This window comes from Rhinoderma darwinii, chromosome 1 (genome assembly GCF_050947455.1).
Source record: "Rhinoderma darwinii isolate aRhiDar2 chromosome 1, aRhiDar2.hap1, whole genome shotgun sequence".
NCBI classification, from domain to species: Eukaryota; Metazoa; Chordata; class Amphibia; order Anura; family Rhinodermatidae; genus Rhinoderma; species Rhinoderma darwinii.
In genome coordinates this window covers 622,347,578-622,371,510 of record NC_134687.1, presented here as the reverse complement: position 1 = coordinate 622,371,510, position 23,933 = coordinate 622,347,578, and the positions used below count along the sequence as shown (strand labels likewise).

At 43.2% G+C, this 23,933-nt stretch overlaps 1 protein-coding gene across 1 annotated transcript in view; it reads left to right on the top strand.

Annotated features, from left to right (window-relative positions):
- The window catches only part of LIFR (LIF receptor subunit alpha), a 64,367-nt gene that overhangs the window by 17,875 nt on the left and 22,559 nt on the right, over positions 1 to 23,933 (top strand). The window contains exons 2-3 of the mRNA XM_075854998.1: positions 18,988 to 19,132; positions 23,285 to 23,402. Coding sequence (XP_075711113.1) covers positions 19,054 to 19,132; positions 23,285 to 23,402 — 197 coding nt within the window. The 5' untranslated portion in view covers positions 18,988 to 19,053. The remainder of the gene's footprint in view (positions 1 to 18,987; positions 19,133 to 23,284; positions 23,403 to 23,933) is intronic.

Below are 23,933 nucleotides of genomic sequence, written 5' to 3'. Positions count from 1 at the left end.
AATGCTGATGGTTCTCATGACAGCCTGGGTGACTAAGGAAGGTCCTCAGGTCTGCCATCTCTGTGCGCTGATTCAGTTGGGCTTAATAGAAGCCGGTAAAAAAAAGCCCCACAGTATAATGCAAAACATTAGTATTGCAGTGTATTGTGCTGGTTCAAGTCCCCTAGGTGGACTAATAGAAAAGAAAAAAAGGTGAAAAACGACAACTGTTGAAAAATGGTGGCAGAGGTTTAAGGACAGTTTATATTGTGCAAGCCATTCAAGAGAATTGTTTTATAAAAAGTTTAAAAAAAATTGTTGTTCAGGGATCTTAATTTACTGCCGAAATCTTGTACTATTCTGTTCAGCTAGGAGCCCGGCTCCCTGCACTGTGTTCGGTCCGGGACTTGCGGCTGAAATACGTTCCGTCCATTACGGACGTAATGTGCTCGTGTGAACCCAGCCTTATCTTCGCTTCACTACTATAAGAAGGTAAAAAGGTTCCCACGCTCGGAGAGGCTGATTAAATGTGAACTGTGCAAGAATAAAATTCTACTGTCGCGTCATGCCAATTGTTTACTCTCTGCTATCATAAAATAATTTGACATAAAGCATTAAAAAAAACTAAATATATAAAAGATTATTTTCATCCAGCATCTAGTAGTCCAAGGATCTGAAAACAATCATGAGTCCTCACTATTGAAGGTTTTTTTTTTGTTTTTACTTTTTGAAAAAATGCAATATAAGGCCTCATGCACACATCCCTCACCGTTTTCACGTCTGTTTAAAACTGATCCGTGTGTCCGTTGTGACATCCGTGTGGTTTCCGTTGTCACTCCATGTCCGTTCCGTTTTAAACGGATGTTGTGCTTCCGTTTTAAACGGTCCGTTAAAATCCATTTTGTGTGTTGGATGCAGGGTACTTTGGCACGCCCTGCCATTGCTTAGCAACGGATCCGGGAAAACCTGACAGCACACTGATGCCTTCCGTGTGCCGTCCGTTTTTTTGACAGACTTCTAAACTTCAGTGGGCCCCACGGTTACTGAACGATGGACAAAAGTAGGACAAGCACTACTTTTGACGGAACGGACGAACGGAGCCATCAAAACAACGGAAGTGTACATGGCCCCATAGAAATGAATGTTGGGGTGCTATCTGTTAAAAAAACGGATAGCATCCTGAAGAAAATAATTGAAGTGAGCATGAGGCCTATTAAATATCATACTCAATGGGATTGTCCGCTTACTGTACCCGCTGATCCTAGAGGAACCTAAGCCTGGTCAACTTGAAGAAAGACCCAAGCATCACAAGAAAACCCTCCGACAAAGGTGGTTACATCATAATCCTGGATAGCCTTACCTCCCAGACCATTTGCTTGACCCTCCTATGTGACCAGTATTGCTATTGAGTTCCCCCCCCCCCCCCCTTCAGATCCCACACATATTTTTTTTTCGATTCTGGGAAAATATTACCACCAGCCAAATCAGATGACCATCCGATAAAGAATTTGAATTCCTTTCCCAAAAACCTCATATGGTAAATTTTATGCGCTAATAAAAGTGCATAAAGAGCTAGATCCACCGACCGGTCGATCCATAGTTTCGGACATCTAGCTATCTGTTTTAAAACCTTGGTGTATATGTTGATGAAGTTTACCATTATATCTCCAAGTTTTAAGAGCAAATCAGTGGTGTCTCGAAGAGGTGGAAACACACGAAAACACACTTATGTAGTATCAACGTCAAGGTATCGTATGTCGATCGCCCATAATTTAGATGTTCGTGGTATTGGTCGATTTTTTAAAAAGGAGGAAATCCGTACAGGGAACATTCATGTTGAAGATTTTGTGACTCGCTTACGAAATATTCCATTTGATAGCAAATTCTTCCACCGGTTCAGGAGTAGAGCTATGGGGAGCCCCTCTGTACCTTCATATGCTAATTTGTACCTGGGCTGGTGGCAAAAATGCCTTCATATTCAGGGAAGAAAATAAAAAGTGCATGTCAAAAATTCTAGCTTGGTTGAGGGTATATAGATGACATTTTTGTCTTTGGCAGGGTACTGTGATGGAGTTTGGTAAATTCATAGGTGAACTAAACACTAATATCATAACCATGCCAGATTGATTTACTTAAATGTGGTTGTCTAGAAAGAATCAAAAGGGTCATTTAGTACATCCAATTATCACCAACCTATGTCCTCGGACAGCCTTCTGAGGTTGGAGAGCCACCATCCAGTCCTAAGGCTCACACACATAGAAAATTTTCCACAGCGATTTTACTGCACGTTTCGCCCCTTTTACATTGAAAATGGTAAAATCTGCAGTGAACATCCAGAACAGAATGAGCATGCTTTGATTTCCGGGCGGAAAAAGCTCAGCAGTGTGTGGATGAAATTTTTTAAATCTCTTCCACTTGCCTACAACAGTCCGCCTGCAAATCCACATATAAAATCCACAATAAAATACACTACGTGTTCAGGGGGCCTAAAGAGGTGAATACCAAATCGGCAATACCTCCGCCTTAGAAAGAACTGTCCGGCCACGAGATCCTTTACTTCGGAGGGTGACTATCTGCATCAACGTTTCCACAATAGGGGATTACCCTGAAGTAGCCCCAAAAAAGCCATTCCGAAAAACTGTTGCATATAGGAGGGATTTACTGACCACCCCCAAAGAAAAAGGTAGCAAACACATTCCTATCATAGGGACCTATGATGGAGGGAATAGTGAAATGTGTAAGTTGATTTGAAAGACTTACTGGAAGTAAAACCCAAGATCAATAGGTGATCGACTAGTGAAAAGTCGCTTTGTCCCAGCACAAAGACTGTGGTCGGTGGTCACCGCTAAAAATCAGGGGCATGTTTTTTTAAGTAATTGCATGTGCATAATTACAACACTTTAGGAGATGGGATTAACCCTTTAAGAAATGACCTAACAGAATTTTATATCGGTTTCTTGGAAATCTGGGGGACTGAGATTTCTGCTTTTTTATGTTCATCATTTCCGTGATTGTGTCCATCCATCTTGTTGCTGGTCATCGCCCTCCTACTATAATCAGTCTCCCTTGAGATTTTTCTCCAGCAGATGGCCTCCCTGCAGCCCCCCCCCCCCATCCTTTCCTCAACAAACTGGATTAGTAACGGAAATGGCTCTGCCCACTTACATGGTCCTGATATTTGCCGCTGGTAATGGCACAATGTTTGAGTCTACTCCGGGTATGTAGCAGAGACTCCTCACAACTGAATCACGTCTGTTCTCCAGTGCTTGCCCGTTCCTTACTTACCACTCATGCCAGCACGGTGATTGTTTGAATTGGCACATAGGTGACATGCTCGAGGGCATCGAAACAAAGCGGGTAGTATATGAGTAATATTTATCTACATCGGGAACTTTTTCCCTACTCTTCTATCTGCGGAGGGGGGAATAACTTGTTGCGAGGTGTCACTCCCTTTTTATAGACAAGTGAAGCTGCACATCACCGAAATTTTCGCGCTGCCAGTTTTTTGTTATTAATTTGTACTTTTATTTTTTTATTTTAACCCTATAATCTAGAAAATATGCTGTAAAAAAAAATGCACATTTCTCGCATTGAATGTTTTCTAATCTGTGAACAGAACTTAATATTGCACGTAGGAATTGAGTAATCCCATGTTTTTGACTCGAGCCTGTTTTTGAAAGGATTTTGCCAAGTCCGTAGGATTACTGAACCCCTACAAATCACAAGAACGAAGGGCTGTGACATCTACATAATGGTAAAAAATAAAAATGTAGACTTTTTTTTTTTTTTTTTTTACGATTTTTAATTTTGTTATGTAAAGACTTTTTTTTTGTTGTGCAGAATGACATGGTTTCGTGGACCCATCTCTGATATAATTTCCATGTCCGGACATAACAGTCTCTTGTAGTCGTGACTTTTGTAGGCAGGCACTGGACACGGTGTCTTGGCAGTACCACACTTCTTTTCATTCTAGCCGAGGACGCATTTGTGGGTGGATAACATGAGGTTAAAAGTAAGAGAAAAAAAATGTCTTCGGAGCGAGCGCGTTGAGTACTTAGGAACTTGTATGGAAAAATACTGATTATCAAAGTGCAGAAACATTTCCGCTTTTACTGGCTTCTTCCCTGCGGGAGCAGCTGGACTAGGAAAGAGTTAACTTGCGGATATTTTTCTTTCTTTTGTACACAATGTTAGCGTGCCTGTCAGCCCATAAACGGGGGAAGGGAGGAGGCTGAAGACCAGAGGGGCTTCCTCAACTTTTTTTTGTTTTATGGGCAAGGCGGTGTCCATACTTTTGACATATCCATTAGTCTTATCGTTTCCAAGAATAGGCAGCACTCCGATACAAAGTGGGTGTTATTAGCCCCGGTGCAACGTTTTGGCTCTATTGGTGGAGCCTTTTTCAGGCATGCTTGAAAAAGGCTCCACAAATAGAGCTGAAACGTTGCATCGGGGCTAATAACACCCACTTTTTTCACTTTGACTCGGAGTGCTGCCTATTGTTGGAAACCTATTGAAAGATTTGGAATCAAAAATCGGGTTCCCAAGGCGTGCACCCATCCATTATTTGTGCTGGTGCTGCTGGACGGTGGACTCTCATTAGTCTTGGGGTATGTTCACACGGCAACGCAAAATACCTATGAAATTACGGAGCGGTTTTCTGGCGAAAACAGCTCCTGAATTTCAGACTTTTTTTTACAAGAGCACGCTTTTGCGGCGGCGTCCATTACGGATGTAATTTGGAGCGGTTTTCAATGGAGTCTATGAAAAACGGCTCCAATTACGTCCCAAGAAGTGTCCTGCACTTCTTTGATGCAGGCGTAATTTTACGCGCCGTCTTTTGACAGCGACGCGTAAAATGACAGCTCGTCTGCACAGAACACCGTAAGATTCATTGCAAGCAATGAGCAGATGTTTGCCGACGTATTGGAGCCGTCTTTTCAGGCGTAATTCGAGGCGTAAAACGCCTCCATTAGGTCGTGTGCACATACCCTTATCGGATACATTTTTGCCATCATATTGTACAACCCTGAGCAGAGAATGAACTCCTTCTCTGATAATTTCAACCATAGTTTTATTATTATTATTTTTTAATATGTGACTATTTATTCATAAAATACGGATAGTATATTTTTATTTTTTGATTTGTAGAGTTTCAATTTTCTGTACATGATGAAGGGGCAGCCATGTTGAAATGAGGACAACTGCAGAACAGGGGAAAGGTGATGATTTTTTTAAAGAGGCCGTGGAACACCTTGGAGATTTGCCTGCTGTTTCAGGAGTCTCGGAGCTCTCCCCTGTTTACGGGACTCTCCCAGACATCCCAGAAGAGTTGGCAAGTGTGGTTACAATCCGACATTTCCGATGTTTCCCCTGAAGGCACACATTGTAAATCTCTACTTGCTATAAAAAAAAAAAAATCTGTCACACGTCTTGCCTTATATGACGGTAGAGCTGGGCACTTCTTCTTTTACCCCAACGCCCGAGGAACGTCATGTACAATGGAATTCCTGTACTAGATGTGTTTATATCAGATTATTTTGGCTGCAGCCCAAGTGAATTCTGTTTCTATTTATTGCGTCCTGAGTGATACCTGCTTTCAACACCGGTTTTCACCGCTGACATATTTTATGCTCCATATGTGTACAAAGCCCTCCTGTCACTCTTAGGGTATGTTCACACGATGAGAGGCATTTACGTGTGAAAAGACAGACTGTAAACAGCTGCCTCGTTTCACACATAAATGCTCCTCGCATTTTGCGAGCTGTCTGAGACGCTCGTAAATCTTGAGCTGTGCTTCATTGAGTTCAATGAAGAACAGCTCAAATTACGTGGCAAAGAAGTGTCCTGCATATAATGTATATAAGTGTCCTGCACTTCTTTGCCGAGGCAGTCCATTTACGCGTCGTCGTTTGACAGCTGTCAAACTACGACGCGTAAATGACAGGTCGTCGGCACAGTACGTCGGCAAACCCATTCAAATGAATGGGCAGATGTTTGCCGACGTATTGTAGCTCTATTTTCAGGCGTAAAACGAGGCATAATACGCCTCGTTTACGCCTGAAAATAGGTCGTGTGAACCCAGCCTTACTCCTAACACTGTGTGATGCTACCAGCCTCGATTAGCGAGTGTCCTCCTGAGGTTGCACTTAATATTTTTCTAGAATACTATTTTTAAGAACACTCCTCCTAGCATTTTATACGCGTAACATTGTTGCTGCAAGTTTTCCGTCCGGATATGTGGATGGAAAATCTGCAGCGTTTTACAGTAGCAGCAAAGTGGAGGAGATTTTAAAAATTGAAAGTAAAAAAAAAAAAAAAGTTAATAGTTCCCTTCCCTTGTTTTCCAATAGCAACAGTCTCTCCTACCTCGTCGGGTCTCGGTGCTGCCGGCCTCCATGGATGACGTTTCATCTTATGACTGCTGCAGCCAATCATAGGCTGCAACGGTCACATGGGAGAAAACCATATCCCAGGGAGCCGGCAGCACTGACACCAATCCTGGAAGGACTGACCGGTCGCTATGGGAGAACAGGGGGAGGGAAGTATTGCATTTAAAAAAAAAAAAAATTTCCCTCATCTGGCGTCCGCAGCCACATCTGTCAGTCTGCACCAAATCAAACACTATTTGGTGCAGACTTTTATCCCTGTGTTGTCTGGGTCTGATATATATGTAACTAACCTTCATTAGGGTAGCTGAAGGGGTGTCAATTTAGATCTATATCCAACTGAAGAATAGACATCCAGATACAGCTAGCCAGGGGCTACTGCTCCACTTTTCCCGAATACCTGCTCTGTGTGATTCGAGACTAACAAACAATGGGGGGGGGAATTAATAAGACTGGTGTTTCAACCGCCAGTCTTAAACTAAAACCCGCTGGACTAAGATGAGCCTAAGGCCTTATTTACAAGAACGTGTTAAACGTCCCTGTGACGGCCGTTGAAACAGCGGGCATCCTACAGACCTTTGTAATTCAATGTGGCCATTCACACGGCCGTTGTTTCAACGGACCGTATGAAGGGTCCTTGAGAAAATAGGCACATGTCCTATTTTTTTCACGCATCCTCTCCATTGACTCTAATCTCTGGGGGATGCGTGACATCGCGTCCTGCAGAGCACAGATGCACCTCGGACGTGAAAATATGCAGTTTTTCACGTCAGAGATGCGCAACGCTCGTGTGAATCCGGCCTGACTTCTTTTTTTTTTTTTTAGAGGCGCACTCCTAAGAAAAAATAGGAGCATCTCTGGCCGTCCATGCACCAATAAGTAAAATTGTAGCTGCAGTTGATTTTGTGCTATAATTTTCGCCATTTTCTGATGTAAATTATAGTGAATATTTTAGGATGCTGGTGGTCCCGCCACTTCCGCTAAGCTCCGCCCACTTTTTAGAAATGCGTTATGAGTTGGATTAAAGTAGCAAATGAGGTCCATATACTTTTGGCCAAATAGTGTACGTGTTGTATATAAGAGACAAAGTAATTGTTTATTCCAAATTATTAGGTAACACACATGTTAATCCAGTGCGGCGTGCGGGAAAAGCGGCCCAACCAGTTTTGCACATCGAATGTGTTTATTTTGGAGGAACACACACAATACTTGTCACCTTTTTGTTTTTGGTAATAATTGACCTAAACTAAATAAACCACCACGTAGTTTTCTACATAACTGGACAGTAAGATGTGGAGGACGTAATAGATCAAGTTAAAGAAGAACTCCACTTCTGCGGAGCAATCCTACAGATCTAATCTGCATGAAATGTTTCATAGATTTTCATATACTTTTATCTTGTACTTATTCTGAGATCCGTGGTCTTTTCCTCCCCGTACATCTCTAAAGCTAGGTCTAGAACTATTATCAGAGAGCAGTGCATTGTGGGAGCTTAGGTGACAGACCGGTAGGCCGCATGCACACCACTGTAGTTTTTATCCTTCATTACGGATAATCTGCGGACCCATTCATTTCTATAGGCCACGGACAGCTTTCTGTATATTTACGGATGTGTGTCCTGGCCGTAGTAATGACCGCAATACGTAGAACATATCCTATTCCTGTCCGCAATTCCGGCACAGACTCGCTCATAGCAGTCTATGGGCGCGTGCAAAATTGTGGATGGCTACGGATATGCATCCATAGCCGCCCGTATTTGCGAAAGCTTTGCTATCGGACAGCAGGGAATTCCCCCAAAAAATGGCGCTTGCGCGAGCATGTGACACTCGTTGCCTCCTTTGCTTTTTTTTTTTTCTCTGCGGATCTGTAAATAGGATGCATCAAGGACCGTATTTTCGGACCGCGTGCAAGATATGCGGATGACCATAGATCCGTATTTGCAGACAGTAAACAAAAAACACTACGGTCGTGTGCATGAGGCTTTTTGCCTCGAGCGTTTTAATGGGGCCATGCATAATATCAGATAAAAATTTGTAAAACATTAGGCTGAGTCTACATAAAAAAATCCCAGCATGCTCCATCGTATACTGTATATTGGACATCAGATTCATACTAAGATTTCCCCACGAAGCATTGATTTGTGATCGGTTCGCTATTATAGGATAAAAATACACGCAAAACAGTGTTTTCTAGTATATTATATGGCCTTTCCTTAGGATAGGTTTGAATTGTATGTTTGGGGGTCCTACAACTGAGTCCAGCAGCGGCAAGTAAATGGATCAGAGTTGTCCGCTGCAGTACCAGGCACAGCCACACTCATATGTACTTCAGTTCCCTGATCATTATGGTGACTCTAAACAGAAGTGTCCCCTTCAAAATGTTGTCTAACGAAGACCACAGTTTTTTTTACAAGGTAGCTGGTTTGGCAATACGCTGTAATCGCCAGCGGAAACGACATCTTGGCTTACATGTTCCCTGCAGTTGTTGCTGGAGGGGTGTAGTGTTACATTCCGGCCATACTTAGAGCGGCTCTTCGTTCTGGCACATAGAGGGGGGTCCCGAGTTTATAAAGACCATATGCCCTAATGGGGCATCTGGACAGTCAGGGCCGACTCCAGGTTTATGTGGGCCCTTGGGCGACATAGAAATAGTAGGGGAATCTCACGGCGGCAGAAAACGTCACTTTTTGCCCCCATGTATACGGGGGCATAAAAAAGGCCTAATGTCTAAAAGTTAGGCCCCTGGTTTGTGCCCCCATAAATTAGATAGTGCCACACAGTTCCCCCCTTCCCAGGTAGTGCCACACAGCCCGCTTCACATTCCGCTTCCAGAGAAGCCCCTGACATCACTGTCCATATATGGACAGTGTTGTCAGGGGCAACCCCAGAGCCATAGTCCCGGGCAGAGCACTACTAGCCCTCTGCCTGGGACTCCTGCTCTGCTCCTTACATCACTGTCCATTATATGGAAACTGATGTCCGGAGCAGAGCTGAAGTCCCGGGCAGAGCGCTAGTAAAGACTCTGCTCCGGTTCTCAGTCTCTGGGGAAGCCCCTGACATCACTGTCCATATATGGATAGTGATGTCAGGGGCAACCCCAGAGCCAAAGTCCTGGGCAGAGCGCTACTAGCACTCTGCCTGGGTCTCCTTCTCTCCTCCTGACATCGCTGTCCATATATGGACAGTGATGTCTGGGGCTTCCCAAGAGCCGGAGTCCCAGGCAGAGCGCTATTAGGTACTACCACTCTGCCTGGGAGTCTGTAGCATGGTAAATCACAGATACCTCTCTGCTCTGCCATAGTGTTCAATAGTATCTGCATCCTAATACTATTGAATGTAGCGTCGCTCTACTGCTGTAGCAGCCATAGCGTCTGCTAGCAGGGGCACTGGGCATGGGCCCTGTGGCAGCCGCTATGGCTTCTGCAACGGTAGTTATGCCGCCTCGTATACAGGGGCTCCCTCTAGAAGCAGAATTCCCGGCAAGACTCTGGCCGGGGATTCCACTCCTGGAGGAACCATGAATGCAGCGTCCGTTCCCAGCGGCCCAGTCGATCCCCACAAGGGTAGTGCTGATGCTGGCTCTGTGGACTGGTTCATGTCCTGAAACCCTTTTAAGGCTCATTGGAGTTGGCAGATGTCAGTGGCAGCAGCTTCAAAGTTGTGTTTTATAAACAGATAACGTATTTGTGTGTTATTAATAATGCCTTTGTATGTGCTGGCACAGGTGTCAGACTCTAAGCACAAAAGATCCGCCCAAGGTGATGACATGGGAAGAGGTTTTTGTAAAGTGACATGACTTTTTAGTACGGTGACAATGCTTGGTACACATATTGGTCTCGGATGACCTTAAAGCTGGTCATACGTGTAAGATGAAAGTCGGCTTGACCGTTTCGGGCCGACCATGGTTTTAAAATTATACGCAAATGATCGTTTATGATGGCTGCTGTCTACCGTCTGGGTCTGAGACTGGGCATGTATGGCATGATCGGCCAATTACGCCAGTTTGAGCAAGTGTATTCTGTTATATGGTGTTCACCTAAGTCGCTGAACTTCGAGTTTAGTCTGGCATGTTGCTGGTCAGATCATTCGAAGGACTAATCAGACGTAGGATTGATTGGCTGCATTGTGACCCTAATGAAATAGTGACTAACCTTTCAACAAACTTTATGTAAATCAATAGTACAAGAGAATATTTGAAATTGTGATATAGGAGTTTTTCTCTAATAAAATATATCTGCACTTATCAGGCACAACTCCCCTGTTTCTGCCCCTGATCATTCCCTCTCAATTCACTGCTAAAATCAGTCTTGAGAAACGAGAGACGGACAATCAACTCAATGAGCGATCAGGTTACATGCTGCACATAGAAGTCTATGGAGAGTGGAGGGGGCAGGAAGGAGCAGAGGGAGATTTAGTCACTAAGCTGCTGCTGCAGCTTTAGGGTATGTTCACACGCCCTATTTACGGACGTAATGCAGGCGTTTTACGCGTTGAAATATGCCCGAAAAAACTGCTCCAAACCGTCTGCAAACATCTGCCCATTCTGAGGGTGTGCTACAGAGAGATAGGGGAGCAGGATATTCTCGGTGTGCAGTGTATGGGAGAAATGATAGCAGTTAGGCTACCGAATGAGGATTAGATATAGAGCCTGCAGAGGGGAGACTTCTGTAACATGCACAATACAAGTGATCTGGCTAAAAATTGTATTACTCATGTACGCACACATGACCGCATTCTGAAAGGTTAGGTATGCTTTAAGTATATGACCAACACAATATTAAATTGTTCCAATGCATCCTAAATAAAATAAAAAATGAAGTGACTTTACAAATAGTCTTGATTTAAAATATTTTATGGTTGGGTCTACAGCTCCCATGCAGACCTATGTGACTACAAACAAACCCTGTGTAGCCTGAGTCTGCCGTCATACTTTCTTCAGTGTGTTGTCTTCTTCTTGCCGACATGCATTCTGTATGTTAGCAAAAAAATGTGACTGGTGGGGGTATAACTGCAGGGTCAGACTACAACAGGGTTTATCTGTAGTCTGTTAGCATGGAGACCCATAGTTCTCTGTAGGAGCTGTAGACACAAAACGGAAGGAGATTTGAATGTGTGGAGTGTCTCATGCGGCTTTTCTAGCTGTCAATGACTTTCTGTAATAGTCGTGGTCACCTGTAACCTATAAGATTTTTCAATCAATAAATGAGGGAACAAATTCTTGAAATTTTTTTGTATTGGCTTTTTTCGTTATCATGCTGTAAAATATTTTGCTAGAAAATCCCACCACTGGTTACGTCCATGTTTACTCAAAGGATTGAATAGTTTCTCTTGTAGTAAGTTGGTAAGAAGTATCTCACACATGTGTCAGACATACCAAACACGTCACTATACCACCCCGCAAAACAGTTACCTTAAGTACCCATTGCGTCCCGGCAGATTTGTCCGTTCCTATGCTACTAGCACTTTATTGTTCTCTTCTTGTACTTTAAGGTTGTTTTTTCGCTTTACAATGGATCTCCACAAAATAAGTTACTGCTCTAGATCTTTTCTTCCTTCTGCAACTGTGGACATGTCTTTTGTCACTCAGTCACAGAAGCAACATACAAGTTTACAAAAACACTTCTTGGTTTCCACCCCAAGATATTGGATGACTGGAAAAGACTATAATGGACGTTTAAGTTCTACAGGCCTGGTGTAATATAATTTTAGGCTCTGTCAGATGTGGGGTTTTAGTGCTGGTAAGGGGGAAGATTGTAATGAGTAATGAAGCAGAGGTAAATGTAGTAAAGTAATAGTTTTTTTATTTTTTTTTTAAAACAACCTGGTCTTGAAAGACTGATTCCACCACCATGACCCAATTCTTTCTCTGCCAATCGTCAACTTTTTAGAACGCCAGAAAGTGGTGGCCACATTGGTCGCTCCAATGCCATTATTGGCCACCATGGTCACGTGATGTGGAAGTCGACTAGCACTCTTTACTTCTACGCACTGCAACCCCCACCCCCTTTTGACATCCATTAGGTTAACCCTTTCCCTTTACAGAACAGACCTGATGAATTCCCTAATGGCAATATTTGGGTGTTAAGGGCAGTCCTCTCGGTGTATTGGGGCAATACATTATAATTTTAGCAAGCAGAAAGGATTCCCATAGTAAATGGGATCAGGAGGGACGCCATTCGAATACCTTATAGGTGCAGGTTCCTGGAGTCTGGATTCTTTGAATGCCCCTTTTCACAACGGTTGTTGTCTTATAACCGCTCCTGAATGTCATTGAGCGCACAGGCTCGTGCCGGCAAGGAAGCGGAAGAGAATTTGCTTTGTACATTGTTCTGCATTGTTACCTTGCTGTAAAGGGAACGACTCTGATAATAAGATACTAGGGATTTTTCTTATCCTATGTATGATGGACAGTTGCCCCGTAACAGAGGTCTTGTGGGATGAGCTACATTGTAAAGTCTGAAACAAATTCCCTACAAACTGGTCTCATCTCCGGGAAGAGCTGGGGAAATTATGGATCATAATTTCTCCTGATCGCTAGATCTTCAAAGCTGTGTCCTTCAATTATCTAGTACCGTATCTGACAACCGTTCCCATGTTGCAGGTCATCCTTATCCGACAAGTGATATTGAACTTTATGTACAAGGGATCTGTTCTCACCAATGAGAAACCATATTATTTACTATTGTTCAACATTTGTCGCCTGCCACATTTGCCCCAGGCACACACAGGGTTGCACGATGCATCAAAATTTCGATACGGTTTCGATGCTGTGCACCCTCAAACGTTTCGATACCGTTAGTTGACATTCATTTTGTTAGAGCAGGGCTGCGGCTGTGTAACACAGCCATTGCCCCACTCCTGAGTTATGACAAGTGTGCGCGCGCTGTCAGCATGATGTGATGCAACCAGTGGTGCACTGAGTGCCGGCACTGAAGACAGAGTATGGCGGGTGCACTGCAAAACACCTCCATGTTCTGTCTTCAGTGTCGGCGCTCATTAGTGCAGAGCCGGCCGCCTCACTTCATGCTGACCGCGTGCGCCCTTGTCAGGAGCGGGGCAATGGCTGTATTACACAGCCGCAGCCCTGCTCTAACGGCAGAGAAACCGCTCACCTTTGCCGCTATTCCCCTGAATGCTGCGATCAAAGCTGACCGCAGAATTCAAAGGTTAATGAGAAGGGGGGGGTGACCTTTGGATCTCGTCGCAGGAAGTCCCCGTGATGCGATGGGGGGGACAAACCATATATGGGCAGACAGCCCAGGGTCCATTGAAGGACCCCAGGGCTGTCTGACCGTATTTCCTGTTAGGGCATACTTAGTACACAGGCAGTGTTAGGACATACCTATCAGTATATAGATATATGCCTGTACATTAAAAAAATAAAGTAATGTTAAATTTAAAAAATTTTTTTTTTTTTTACAATAAACATTAAAATAAGTCTCTACATAAATGATACACATTCGGTATCGTCGCGACCGTAACAACAAAATTATAGCGTCATTCATGATGTTTACGTGGTTATAAAATAAAAACTGCTTTCTTTCACCTATTAATGTGAGGCACGAGGTATTATCAATTTTGAACCTCCATGTGCCTCACATTAATAGTAATTAACCCCATCATGTACATCACACATTAACCCAATGTTGTCCATTATGACTGAGGAACATGATGGGGTTAACTATTATGCGCCTCACATCAGAAAATGGCAGAATTTTCTTTTTTTTCCCATTGTTGGCGAAGTATCGTTTTTGGTATGGAGTAGCGCAATACTACACTAAGTATCGGTATCTAAGTCCAAATTCTGGTATCGCGACAACCCTACTCACAGTTGGCATTGTGGTACTGAAGAACCTAATTTATGACTCCTAACCCTCAACACTTTATCCTTCCACTGTTCCGATGGCTCCTTGAAGATCTCCAGCCTTGGTTATGCGTGATCATCTTTTCATCATGCAATAATAATTTACTCAGGAGTCAGTGAGTTTGGCCATGATGTTGTCAAGTGGTTTGGCTCCTTGACAGGGCAAGGTCCGTAAAGTCTGAAATCCTCACATATATTGCTAAGAGAACCGGCTCATGCAGGAACAAAGCAGCAAAGAAACTTAAAGGTCCCACAGGATTAGTAAAACTTGTCTGCTTTCTCCCAAAAACAGCTCCACACCTGTCCATGGTTTGTGTCTGGTATTGCAATTCAGCTCCATTCGAGTAAATGTAACTGAGCTGTAATAACATACACGGCCTGTGGACAGGTGGGGCGCTGTTTCTTGAGAAAGCAGCCACGGTTTTCTAATTCACTACAACTCCTTTTTAGAATTTATATTCATGTGTAGCATTTCCAGTATCTCCGCTATTACCAGCACTTCTGCTGCTTGTGGGTTTTCTTATTTCTTCTTAAGCTTTGGTTTGATCATTAATCTGGGATTTATCTCCTCGAAGTCGTCTTATGAAATACTTGTCTGGAATATTTCCAACTAACGTTGGTTACTCTGAAACTGTAGTCTAATCTTTGGGAGTCCTTCTCATGTACCGTTGTGTATTACATCCTATAAGAAGTAATCCTAACCGTTCTAAGAATCAATAATGGTATAATTAGTGTTATTGCCATCTGTGTGATGCATGCTGCAGTATAAAGCATGGCTAATAACTTAGAAATGAATTGGTCACGTGATTGGGATGGTCCCGTTCTCTTTTGGAGACCGATCCATTATTGTTACAAATATGTACTAATTAGACTCCTGGTCGTGACTAGTCGGATATTCCCCCTGCAGGGGCCATAGGGAATATAGTATTCAGATGAATGGTCATCTAATGCATGGACGGCTCTTTCTGGCTCAAAGATGGGAGTACCAAGCCACTGACCCCCCCCCCCCCCAAACGCCTATATGCTGTAGTAGGACAGATGAGACCACCCTTTTTTTAAGGGTTGCATGAAATGTGTTTTTGCCTATCTGCATTTTCTCAGACATATCTTTGTACATTTTTTATGTCTGTTGCTTTTTTAGATTTGTTTTTGCATTGTTTTTTTAGTACGTTTTAAATAGGACCTTTCACCTGCCCATATATATCTAAATAACGGAGGAGGGTAGGAGAAAAATGTAAAGTGCCCCAGGGTTTGTGAAGCCCTGCCCATTACATACTGCACATGTATGGACAGGTGAAAGGTTCTCTTTAAGATAGTGTTTATATATATATATATATATATATATATATATATATATATATATAGTGTGTTTTTTTTTAGATAACCGAATGCTTAAAAAAAAATAAAAATTTAGTTGCTTTGTTTTTTTTTGTATTATATATGATCATTTTAGTGGACAGGTATGAGGCTACCAAATATGTAGATAAGTAGCCACCTAACCGTTTATACCGAGGTGTGCTCAGGGTGCAGGAAAAGGACCTTAGTTTTAGCCCGAACACAGCAGTGGGAGCTGCATATACTGGCAGCTCTCATTTCAGTCTGTGTGAAGGGCCGAGAGGGGGCAGCAGCGGACATGCTGGCAGTTTGCGGGGAGAGGCAGGGGCGTCAGATCCTCCTTCTGTCCCAGTATGGATTCAGATGACCCCAGGGGGAGGAGTAACATGAAGTTTTATTCACATCACCCCTCCTCCCTTATCAATCAGAGCATAATTGTGTTTTTTTTTGCTTGTTTTTCACTCTGACCTGGTCATTTAACACCTTAGATGTTGTGGTCAATGCTGAGTGGTTCTGCAAAAAAATGTAAAGAAACCTTTTTTTTCCCTTCTTTGTTTTAATATAGGGAGAAAATTAAATAAAAAATTGAAAACTACACCATTATCGCTGATTTCATAGCGACCTGTACTATAAAATGAATGTTATATATACCGCATGGTAAACGCAGTGAAAAAAAAAAAATTCCAGTCCAGAAGGCTAAAATTTGTTATGTCACAAAGGGTTAAAACGCACTTACCGCAACTGAGTAAAAAAAGGGATATTCTCAGGAGGCTTTTTCTTATTTCATCTGACTGTTAGGAGATTAAAGTGGGGGTCTATGAGCCCGTACTCCGATACATCGGCCTTCTGGAAAAAAACAAACAAACTTAGCGGCTCAGCGCTCACACGAGCACTTCTGCCGCTTCGTTTTAGCGATCAGTGGGGGTCTCCATGCACAGATCCCCACCAATCAAAACTTCTGACATGTCACTATGATATGTCAGAAGTTTGAACGTTTACTTACCCTTTAATACTTTTATGTGAAATTTTATTGAATATAATTAGTTTTTTTAAATTGTTTTTACTCTCTCTCTCTCTCTCTCTCTCTCTCTCTCTCTCTCTCTCTCTCTCTCTCTCTCTCATATCTCTCTCTCTCTCATATCTCTCTCTCTCTCATATCTCTCTCTCTCTCATATCTCTCTCTCTCATATCTCTCTCTCTCTCTCATATCTCTCTCTCTCTCTCATATCTCTCTCTCATATCTCTCTCTCATATCTCTCTCTCATATCTCTCTCTCATCTCTCTCTCTCTCTCTCTCTCTCTCTCTCTCTCTCTCTCTCTCTCTCTCTCTCTCTCTCTCTCTCTCTCTCTCTCTCTCTCTCTCTCTCTCTCTCTCTCTCTCTCTCTCTCTCTCTCTCTCTCTCTCTCTCTCCTATCTCTCTCTCTCTCTCTCTCTCATATCTCTCTCTCTCTCTCTCTCTCATATCTCTCTCTCTCTCTCTCTCTCTCATATCTCTCTCTCTCTCTCTCTCTCATATCTCTCTCATATCTCTCTCTCTCATATCTCTCTCTCTCTCTCTCATATCTCTCTCTCTCTCTCTCTCTCTCTCTCATATCTCTCTCTCTCTCTCTCATATCTCTCTCTCTCTCTCTCGCTCTCTCTCTCATATCTCGCTCTCTCTCTCTCATATCTCTCTCTCTCTCTCTCATATCTCTCTCTCTCTCTCTCGCTCTCTCTCTCATATCTCTCTCGCTCTCTCTCTCATATCTCTCGCTCTCTCTCTCTCTCTCTCTCTCTCTCTCTCTCTCTCTCTCTATATCTCTCTCTCTCATATCTCTCTCTCTCATATCTCTCTCTCTCTCTCTCTCTCTCATATCTCTCTCTCTCTCTCTCATATCTCTCTCTCTCTCTCTCGCTCTCTCTCTCATATCTCTCTCTCTCTCTCTCATATCTCTCTCTCTCTCTCTCTCATATCTCTCTCTCTCTCTCTCTCTCTCTCTCTCTCTCTCTCATATCTCTCTCTCTCTCTCTCTCTCTCTCTCTCGCATGCTTTAACGTGTCGTCCACAGTGGTCTAATGTCCCACTGGAATTATTGGACGGCGCAGTCACATGACGTTCCGTCACTGTGGCAACAGATGGCGAGATAGGAAGGATTCCGATGGTCATTATATTAAACAAATAGTATTTTATTATCCCCCCCCCCCCTGTTAAACAGGCAATCTTTTTGTGTTCACCTTTTATGCCGTCTGCATGGCCACTTGTATTCACGCTCTTGTGTATTAGTTGTGACCACTTTGTTCCCCTTCCGTGTCGGATGTGAATAAGAAGAGAAGACTTTCCTGAAAGCAAAGGAAAAGATGGAAACACATTCCTATGACCTTCAGGAAGTCAAGACTTCCCAGTCCAGACCTAGAGCTGTGTCTTCTGTTTATCACTTATATATATAATGCGGCAATAATGTACCCCAGTAGGGCATATGGTTGTCATAGGGGATATCCCACTCAGGACCACCCTCTGTCAGAATGGAGAGCCGCTCTGGTGGACCTGCCGCGTCCATGTGTTAGGTAAGGATTACATTACACGGCTGCTGCAAGGAAAATGGGCAGCTGGCTGTGGATTGGGTCAAAAAATAATTTCCTGTGTATAGTTTGGAGCGGATCGAAGGAGGAGACTGGTCAGGCGCCGCAGAGCGAGAGCCGTTCTTTCCAGAGTCCACGTCCTAAAAGGGCATTTGAGTAGGGGTTGCAGTAAACCTAGCATTGAAAGGGTTTTATGGCAAAGCATATCCACATAGTACGCCATAAAGATCTGGGATCGGCATCTTAAGAATGGAAGACCTCGATGACACCCCCCCCCCCCCCATCCCATCTAATGAGGCGGCATTCAGGCAGAGTAATTGAAGCGGTTTCCCTGCATGTGTGCGGCTGTGGATATGCCATAAATCTTTGCATTGGGACTAACCCTTTGAATAGTAATCTATGCTATAATATATATGCTTGGCTACGCCTCTGGTCTGCCTCCTACTGTTGTTTGGTCATACGAAATGTACTGAATGAGAGAGCTGTCATTTTCCTTTTTGCCGTACTTGTATGATCTGCCTGCATTGACGTCCTTGTCCCTGCCAGTAATCATGAGTAATGTATATATTTTGGGGGGTTTTCTTTTTGATGATGGGTCACGGAAACTAATCGGCTGCGGAATCAATTAAGCTTCAGAGAAGGATGGTCTCAGGTTGCATTCATGTAAAGCTAGCCAAATACCAGCTGACCTAGCCATCCCGGACTGGTGTAGAGTGTCAAGACTAATTTGACGTTTGGCACCACGCCTCGGCGTCCCTTGCGCTGTATGGCTGGATTGCATCTGGTGGCACGGAGAAATGTAAATGACCAACACTGGGGATGTTAGAAAATCAAATGTTTTTTTTGGTTTTTTTCTTCAAGGATTTTGTGGATCAATGAGAAATGAATCTGATGACCACGTAGAAAAACCTAGAAGTCATCGGGAGAATGTGGAATATTGGCCGTGTGGTCGGTTTCTTGGCTGCTTTCCAATGTCTACTGCACTATGTCTGCAGCCAGGCCTCAGGTGAGTGTCCTGTCCAAACTGTTATATAATCCTTCATTTTATTACTAGATCTCTCAGAATTTTTCCCTCTATAATCTGGAGCAATTTTTCGGTCATGATTACCATAATGACCTAGTGTTCTGGGACGCGAATAAATGTCATGGTCACTATGGCCATAACATCAGAGGAAAGTAAACGACTCTTTGGAGAAATGTGCGAATGTTGAATATCATTTTAAAAATAAATCTACAGCTTTTTATCATGTCGTTTTTTGAGCCCATAATTCTGTTTTGATATTTTTTAACCCCTTCAGGACTGAGCCTGTTTTGGCCTTGTGGAAGCAGCGGATTTTTTTTATTTTTTTTTATTTTTTCAAATCTGTCATGTCACTTTATGTGGTAATAACTTAAATGCTTTTACCTGTCCAAGCGATTCTGAGATTGTTTTCTCGTGACATATTGTACTTTGTGTTAGTGGAAAAATTTGATCAATAAACCCCGTATTTGTTTGTGAAAAATACCAAACTTTAGAGAAAATTTGCAAAAATTAGCATTTTTCTAAATTTTAAATGTATCTACTTGTAAAACAGATAGTAATACCACACAAAATAGTCACTAGTTACCATTTCCCATGTGTACTTTATGTTGGCATCGTTTTATGAACATCCTTTTTTTTTTTTCTAGGACGTTACAAGGCTTAGAACTTTAGCAGCAATTTCTCACATTTTCAAGAAAATTTCCAAAACCTATTTTTTAGGTACCAGTTCAGTTCTGAAGTGGCTTTGAGGGCCTTATATATTAGAAACCCCCATAAGTCAACCAATTTTAAAAACTGCACCCCTCAAAGTTTTCAAAACCGCATTTAGAAAGTTTCTTAATCCTTCAGGTGTTTTATAGGAATTAAAGCAAAATAGAGGGAAAATGTACAAATTTCTTTTTTTTTTTTCTTGTCAGAAAATCCATTATTTTTTTTTTTCTGTAACACAAGAGAAACGCAACTCAATATTTATTGCCCAGGTTCAGCAGTTTCTAGAAATAGCCCACATGTGGCCCTAGTGTGGTAATGGACTGAAGCAAAGGCATTTTTTATTTTATTATTATTATTTAGAAATGTAAAGTTTTTTACTTTTGTACATTTTTATTTTTTTATTTTTTTTTAGTCCCACTAGGGACTTGAAGATCCAATTGTTGGATTGTTATAATACCTGTCAGTTTCACACTGACAGGGGGCATAGGCAGGACCTAATGGCCTTCCATAGATTGCAGACCGGAGACGTTTGTTTGGCTTCCAGTTGGCATAGCAACCATCGGGATCACCGCTGTGATTCGACCTGATGTTCTCCCCCAGTACTAAGGCTGCTAGTAGTAGCCTGTACTAGGAGATGCTGGGCTGCGGGGAGCGCCTGTGTGCTCTGTTAGGAGCCCACGTAGATTAACGGGCTGTAGGCACAAGGAACAGCGCTGCAGCCCGTTAATCTACGTGGGGTGGTTTGGAAGGGGTTAATATATCAGAAGTGTAATAAGCGGCCTAATTTTAAATAACCTGTCCTGGTTGTGGTCACCAGGCGGAGGGCACTGGCTGTCAGTGTAATGGAGGAAACTTAATATTGCCTCAAAGCAAGTGCTCACCATTACAGCCCTGTACATTGGGGTAGCATACAAAACTTCGGTCGACCAGTAGGGCCGTATTGTGGATTTCTTAATAAGCCCCATATTAAGGCTGGATTCACACGAGCATGTTACATCCGTAAAGGACGGAACGTATTTCGGCCGCAAGTCCCGGAGCGAACACAGTGCAGGGAGCCGGGCTCCTAGCATCATAGTTATGTACGACGCTAGGAGTCCCTGCCTCGCTGCAGGACAACTGTCCCGTACTGTAATGTTTTCAGTACGGGACAGTAGTTCCACCGAGAGGCAGGGACTCATAGCATCGTACATAACTATGATGCTAGGAGCCCGGCTCCCTGCACTGTGTTCGGTCCGGGACTTGCGGCCGAAATACGTTCCGTCCTTTACGTACTTCACATGCTCGTGTGAATTCAGCCTAAGAAGGTGCTCCCGGAACTTTTTCATTTCTGCAGCACTTGTTGGATGCCACATCTGGCCTCTAGCGTAATATGATGCGGGGTGACTGGCCAGATACTGTTCGGCATAAAGATTTGTTTGTGTGACCATTAGGTTCACCAACTACTCTGTAAAGAAAATTAGAAAAAAATGTAATTCAGTGTACCCAGTGGTACAAATTTTTATTCCTGGGGCAGACCCAATTCAGGAATTTTGGGCGAAAAAATATTTGGGGGCACCCAATTGGAGTCACTTGACTGTCAGTTTGCCTACTGTGGGGGTTCCTCACTATCGCTGGAGGATGACCTAATAAGGAAGTGTTCCGCATCCTCACTGGTGGTTTCTGTGTCTGAACACAGCATGGCGTAGGCCTGCATGTATTACTACATCTCACAATGCGCAGTTTGCCAGGAGCCATACTGTTGCCGCGGCTCGATACTAAAAGGGGAATGTCTCTGAAACCACGTGTTTAAGGTCTCATTAACACTACCGTTATGCGGTTAAGCTTTTGCGTCCGGATTTTGCATACCCCACGATTTGGGTAAATTAACATTGTGTTCTATGGGGATCTATGTCCGTTTCACTTGAACCACTGGGGGTTTGCATCTTGCGGACACTACAATGCCGCCACATTGCGGACGTCTGAATGAAGCAAAGTCTTTCTGGCTTCTCCACTTAGTGATCTAGCAGGCGGACAGTTTTGCGTTTTCTCGTCTCTGGCTCAGACCACAGTTAGTAATAATGGAGAATTATCTCTGCACTGAGCCTTTGTGGCAGCTTCAAGTTTTACTCGAGTAAACAGCCATTAAAGCGTGGATTGTAAAAGCTACAAAACCCCCCAACATGTAATAAATCCAGAGTAACTTTTGGCAGAAGTGTAAAAACATTGACTCCTTGAAAGAAGAAAAATTCCTGTAAAGCCGCAGGGGTGACATTTATTTGTTGCGCTGATTTGATTTTGCGCTTCTCTGCCGCGGAGCCCTGTGCACAGACTGTACGGCCCTTTAGCACGGAGCTGTAAGGCCTCCGTGGAGTGTCATATGTTGAAGTGATGCTTCCTTATACTTCTGTAAATCTCTGAGGCCGCCAAATACCTCATTATAAACATCAGTTGCTTCAGAACCTCTTTGTAGGGTAGAAATGTCTGGTAGTATTTGGAGGTCCGTTTCCCTGTTGTTAACGTCACATGTCTCCCACAAAATAGAGGTCGCCATCTAAATATGGAATTATGAAGATTTTTTTTTTTATTATTTTTATAAAGTATTTCTTTTAAATACAAGGCAGATGGGAACATCTGACAATTCTGCTAAATGGGATGTCTCAATGACTTTCCATTAAATCGATGTTCAATCCAAAAATATTCAAACGTGACCATAGTCAATAGGGGCCATATGGGTTTGTTTCTTTGAACGATGCAGCAAAGATTACAATTGAATAACATGAGCTTGTATGTTAATTAAGAACAAAGGGGTGGCCTATAATACAATGCCTCAATAAGCGGAGATCGGTGCATAAAGCCAGGGATAGATACAAATGGGGCATCGCAATGGTCTGAAGTTTTGTTACTGCCTCAAGAGTCAGAGCGGAAAAAGGCCTTATATAATAAGATCAGAGCTGTAGAAGTCCTCAAAGTGCGTTAAGGGGTTCTCCGCTTTGGACAATTCCTACTTATTATAAAGGGGGCCCTTGACAATAAGCTCATGAAAGTGTCCCCCTGCTGAGATCCCCAACGATCTGCTATAATCTGTGAAGAAACCTGGCAGTAAGTTTTTCCCTGCAGCGCGACCACAGGAGACGTGAAGCATTACAGTGTGCACATTCTTATTAATGGGTGTCTGTCTAATACAGGATAGGTCCTCCAGAGAGAGACGCTCTTTATAACCGCTCTCCCCTCTGCCCAAGATCCGGAACGGAGGACCCCCCCCCCCCCCCTCATCAGAATTCACTGATAGGGTGTATGACCATAGGGTATTTTTAAAGTTTACATCCGTTATATTCTATAATAATGGCCCCCATAACCTGCACCTCTATATTTCATTACTGCACCGTATTAGTTGGTTATGACTCTGACCTTTTGTTCTCTCTGATTTTATGTTTTGGTGTTTTTTAGTTTCTTCAGATTTCTTCAAGAACCTTGACTGCTTGACACATGATTATGATCACCTTTCCTGTCGATGGGACACTACATACCCTGCTGATGATAAAATCGTCTACAATGTTTGTTCTACGTAAGAATCAGATACTCTCCTTATTCAGTGTCCGCTATATGGAAGACTGAATACTGTTCCTTTATGAATTTCCCTACAATAATTAAAAAGTGGTATATACATTGCAGGGGTATTCCCAGCATGGACCATTATCCCCTATCTGCAGGATAGGTGATAATCATCTGATCGCAGGGGCGAGAAGAGGGGTCCTGAATCTGAGCGATATACACCGCAGTTTCCGTCAGTCCCATAGACCTTGACTAGAGCAGCAGGCGCATTCTCGACCGCTGCTCCATTCAAGCTGCTCCTCGCTGCAGGTGTGCAGTGAGGAGAAATGGGTACAGGACCTCCATTCCACCGATCGTTGGGGGGAACAGGGCCCCCAGCAATCAGTCAATTAGCACCTAGCCGGTGGATAGCTGATATTTTTCCATTCTGGGAATGATTTGCTTTTTATGCTTATACGGACGTCCCCCACTTAGAACCCCCCCCCCCCCCTCTATAAGCTAGAGAGGAGCCCTAAATAAGTGCCCTAATAAACCCGACCCGGGC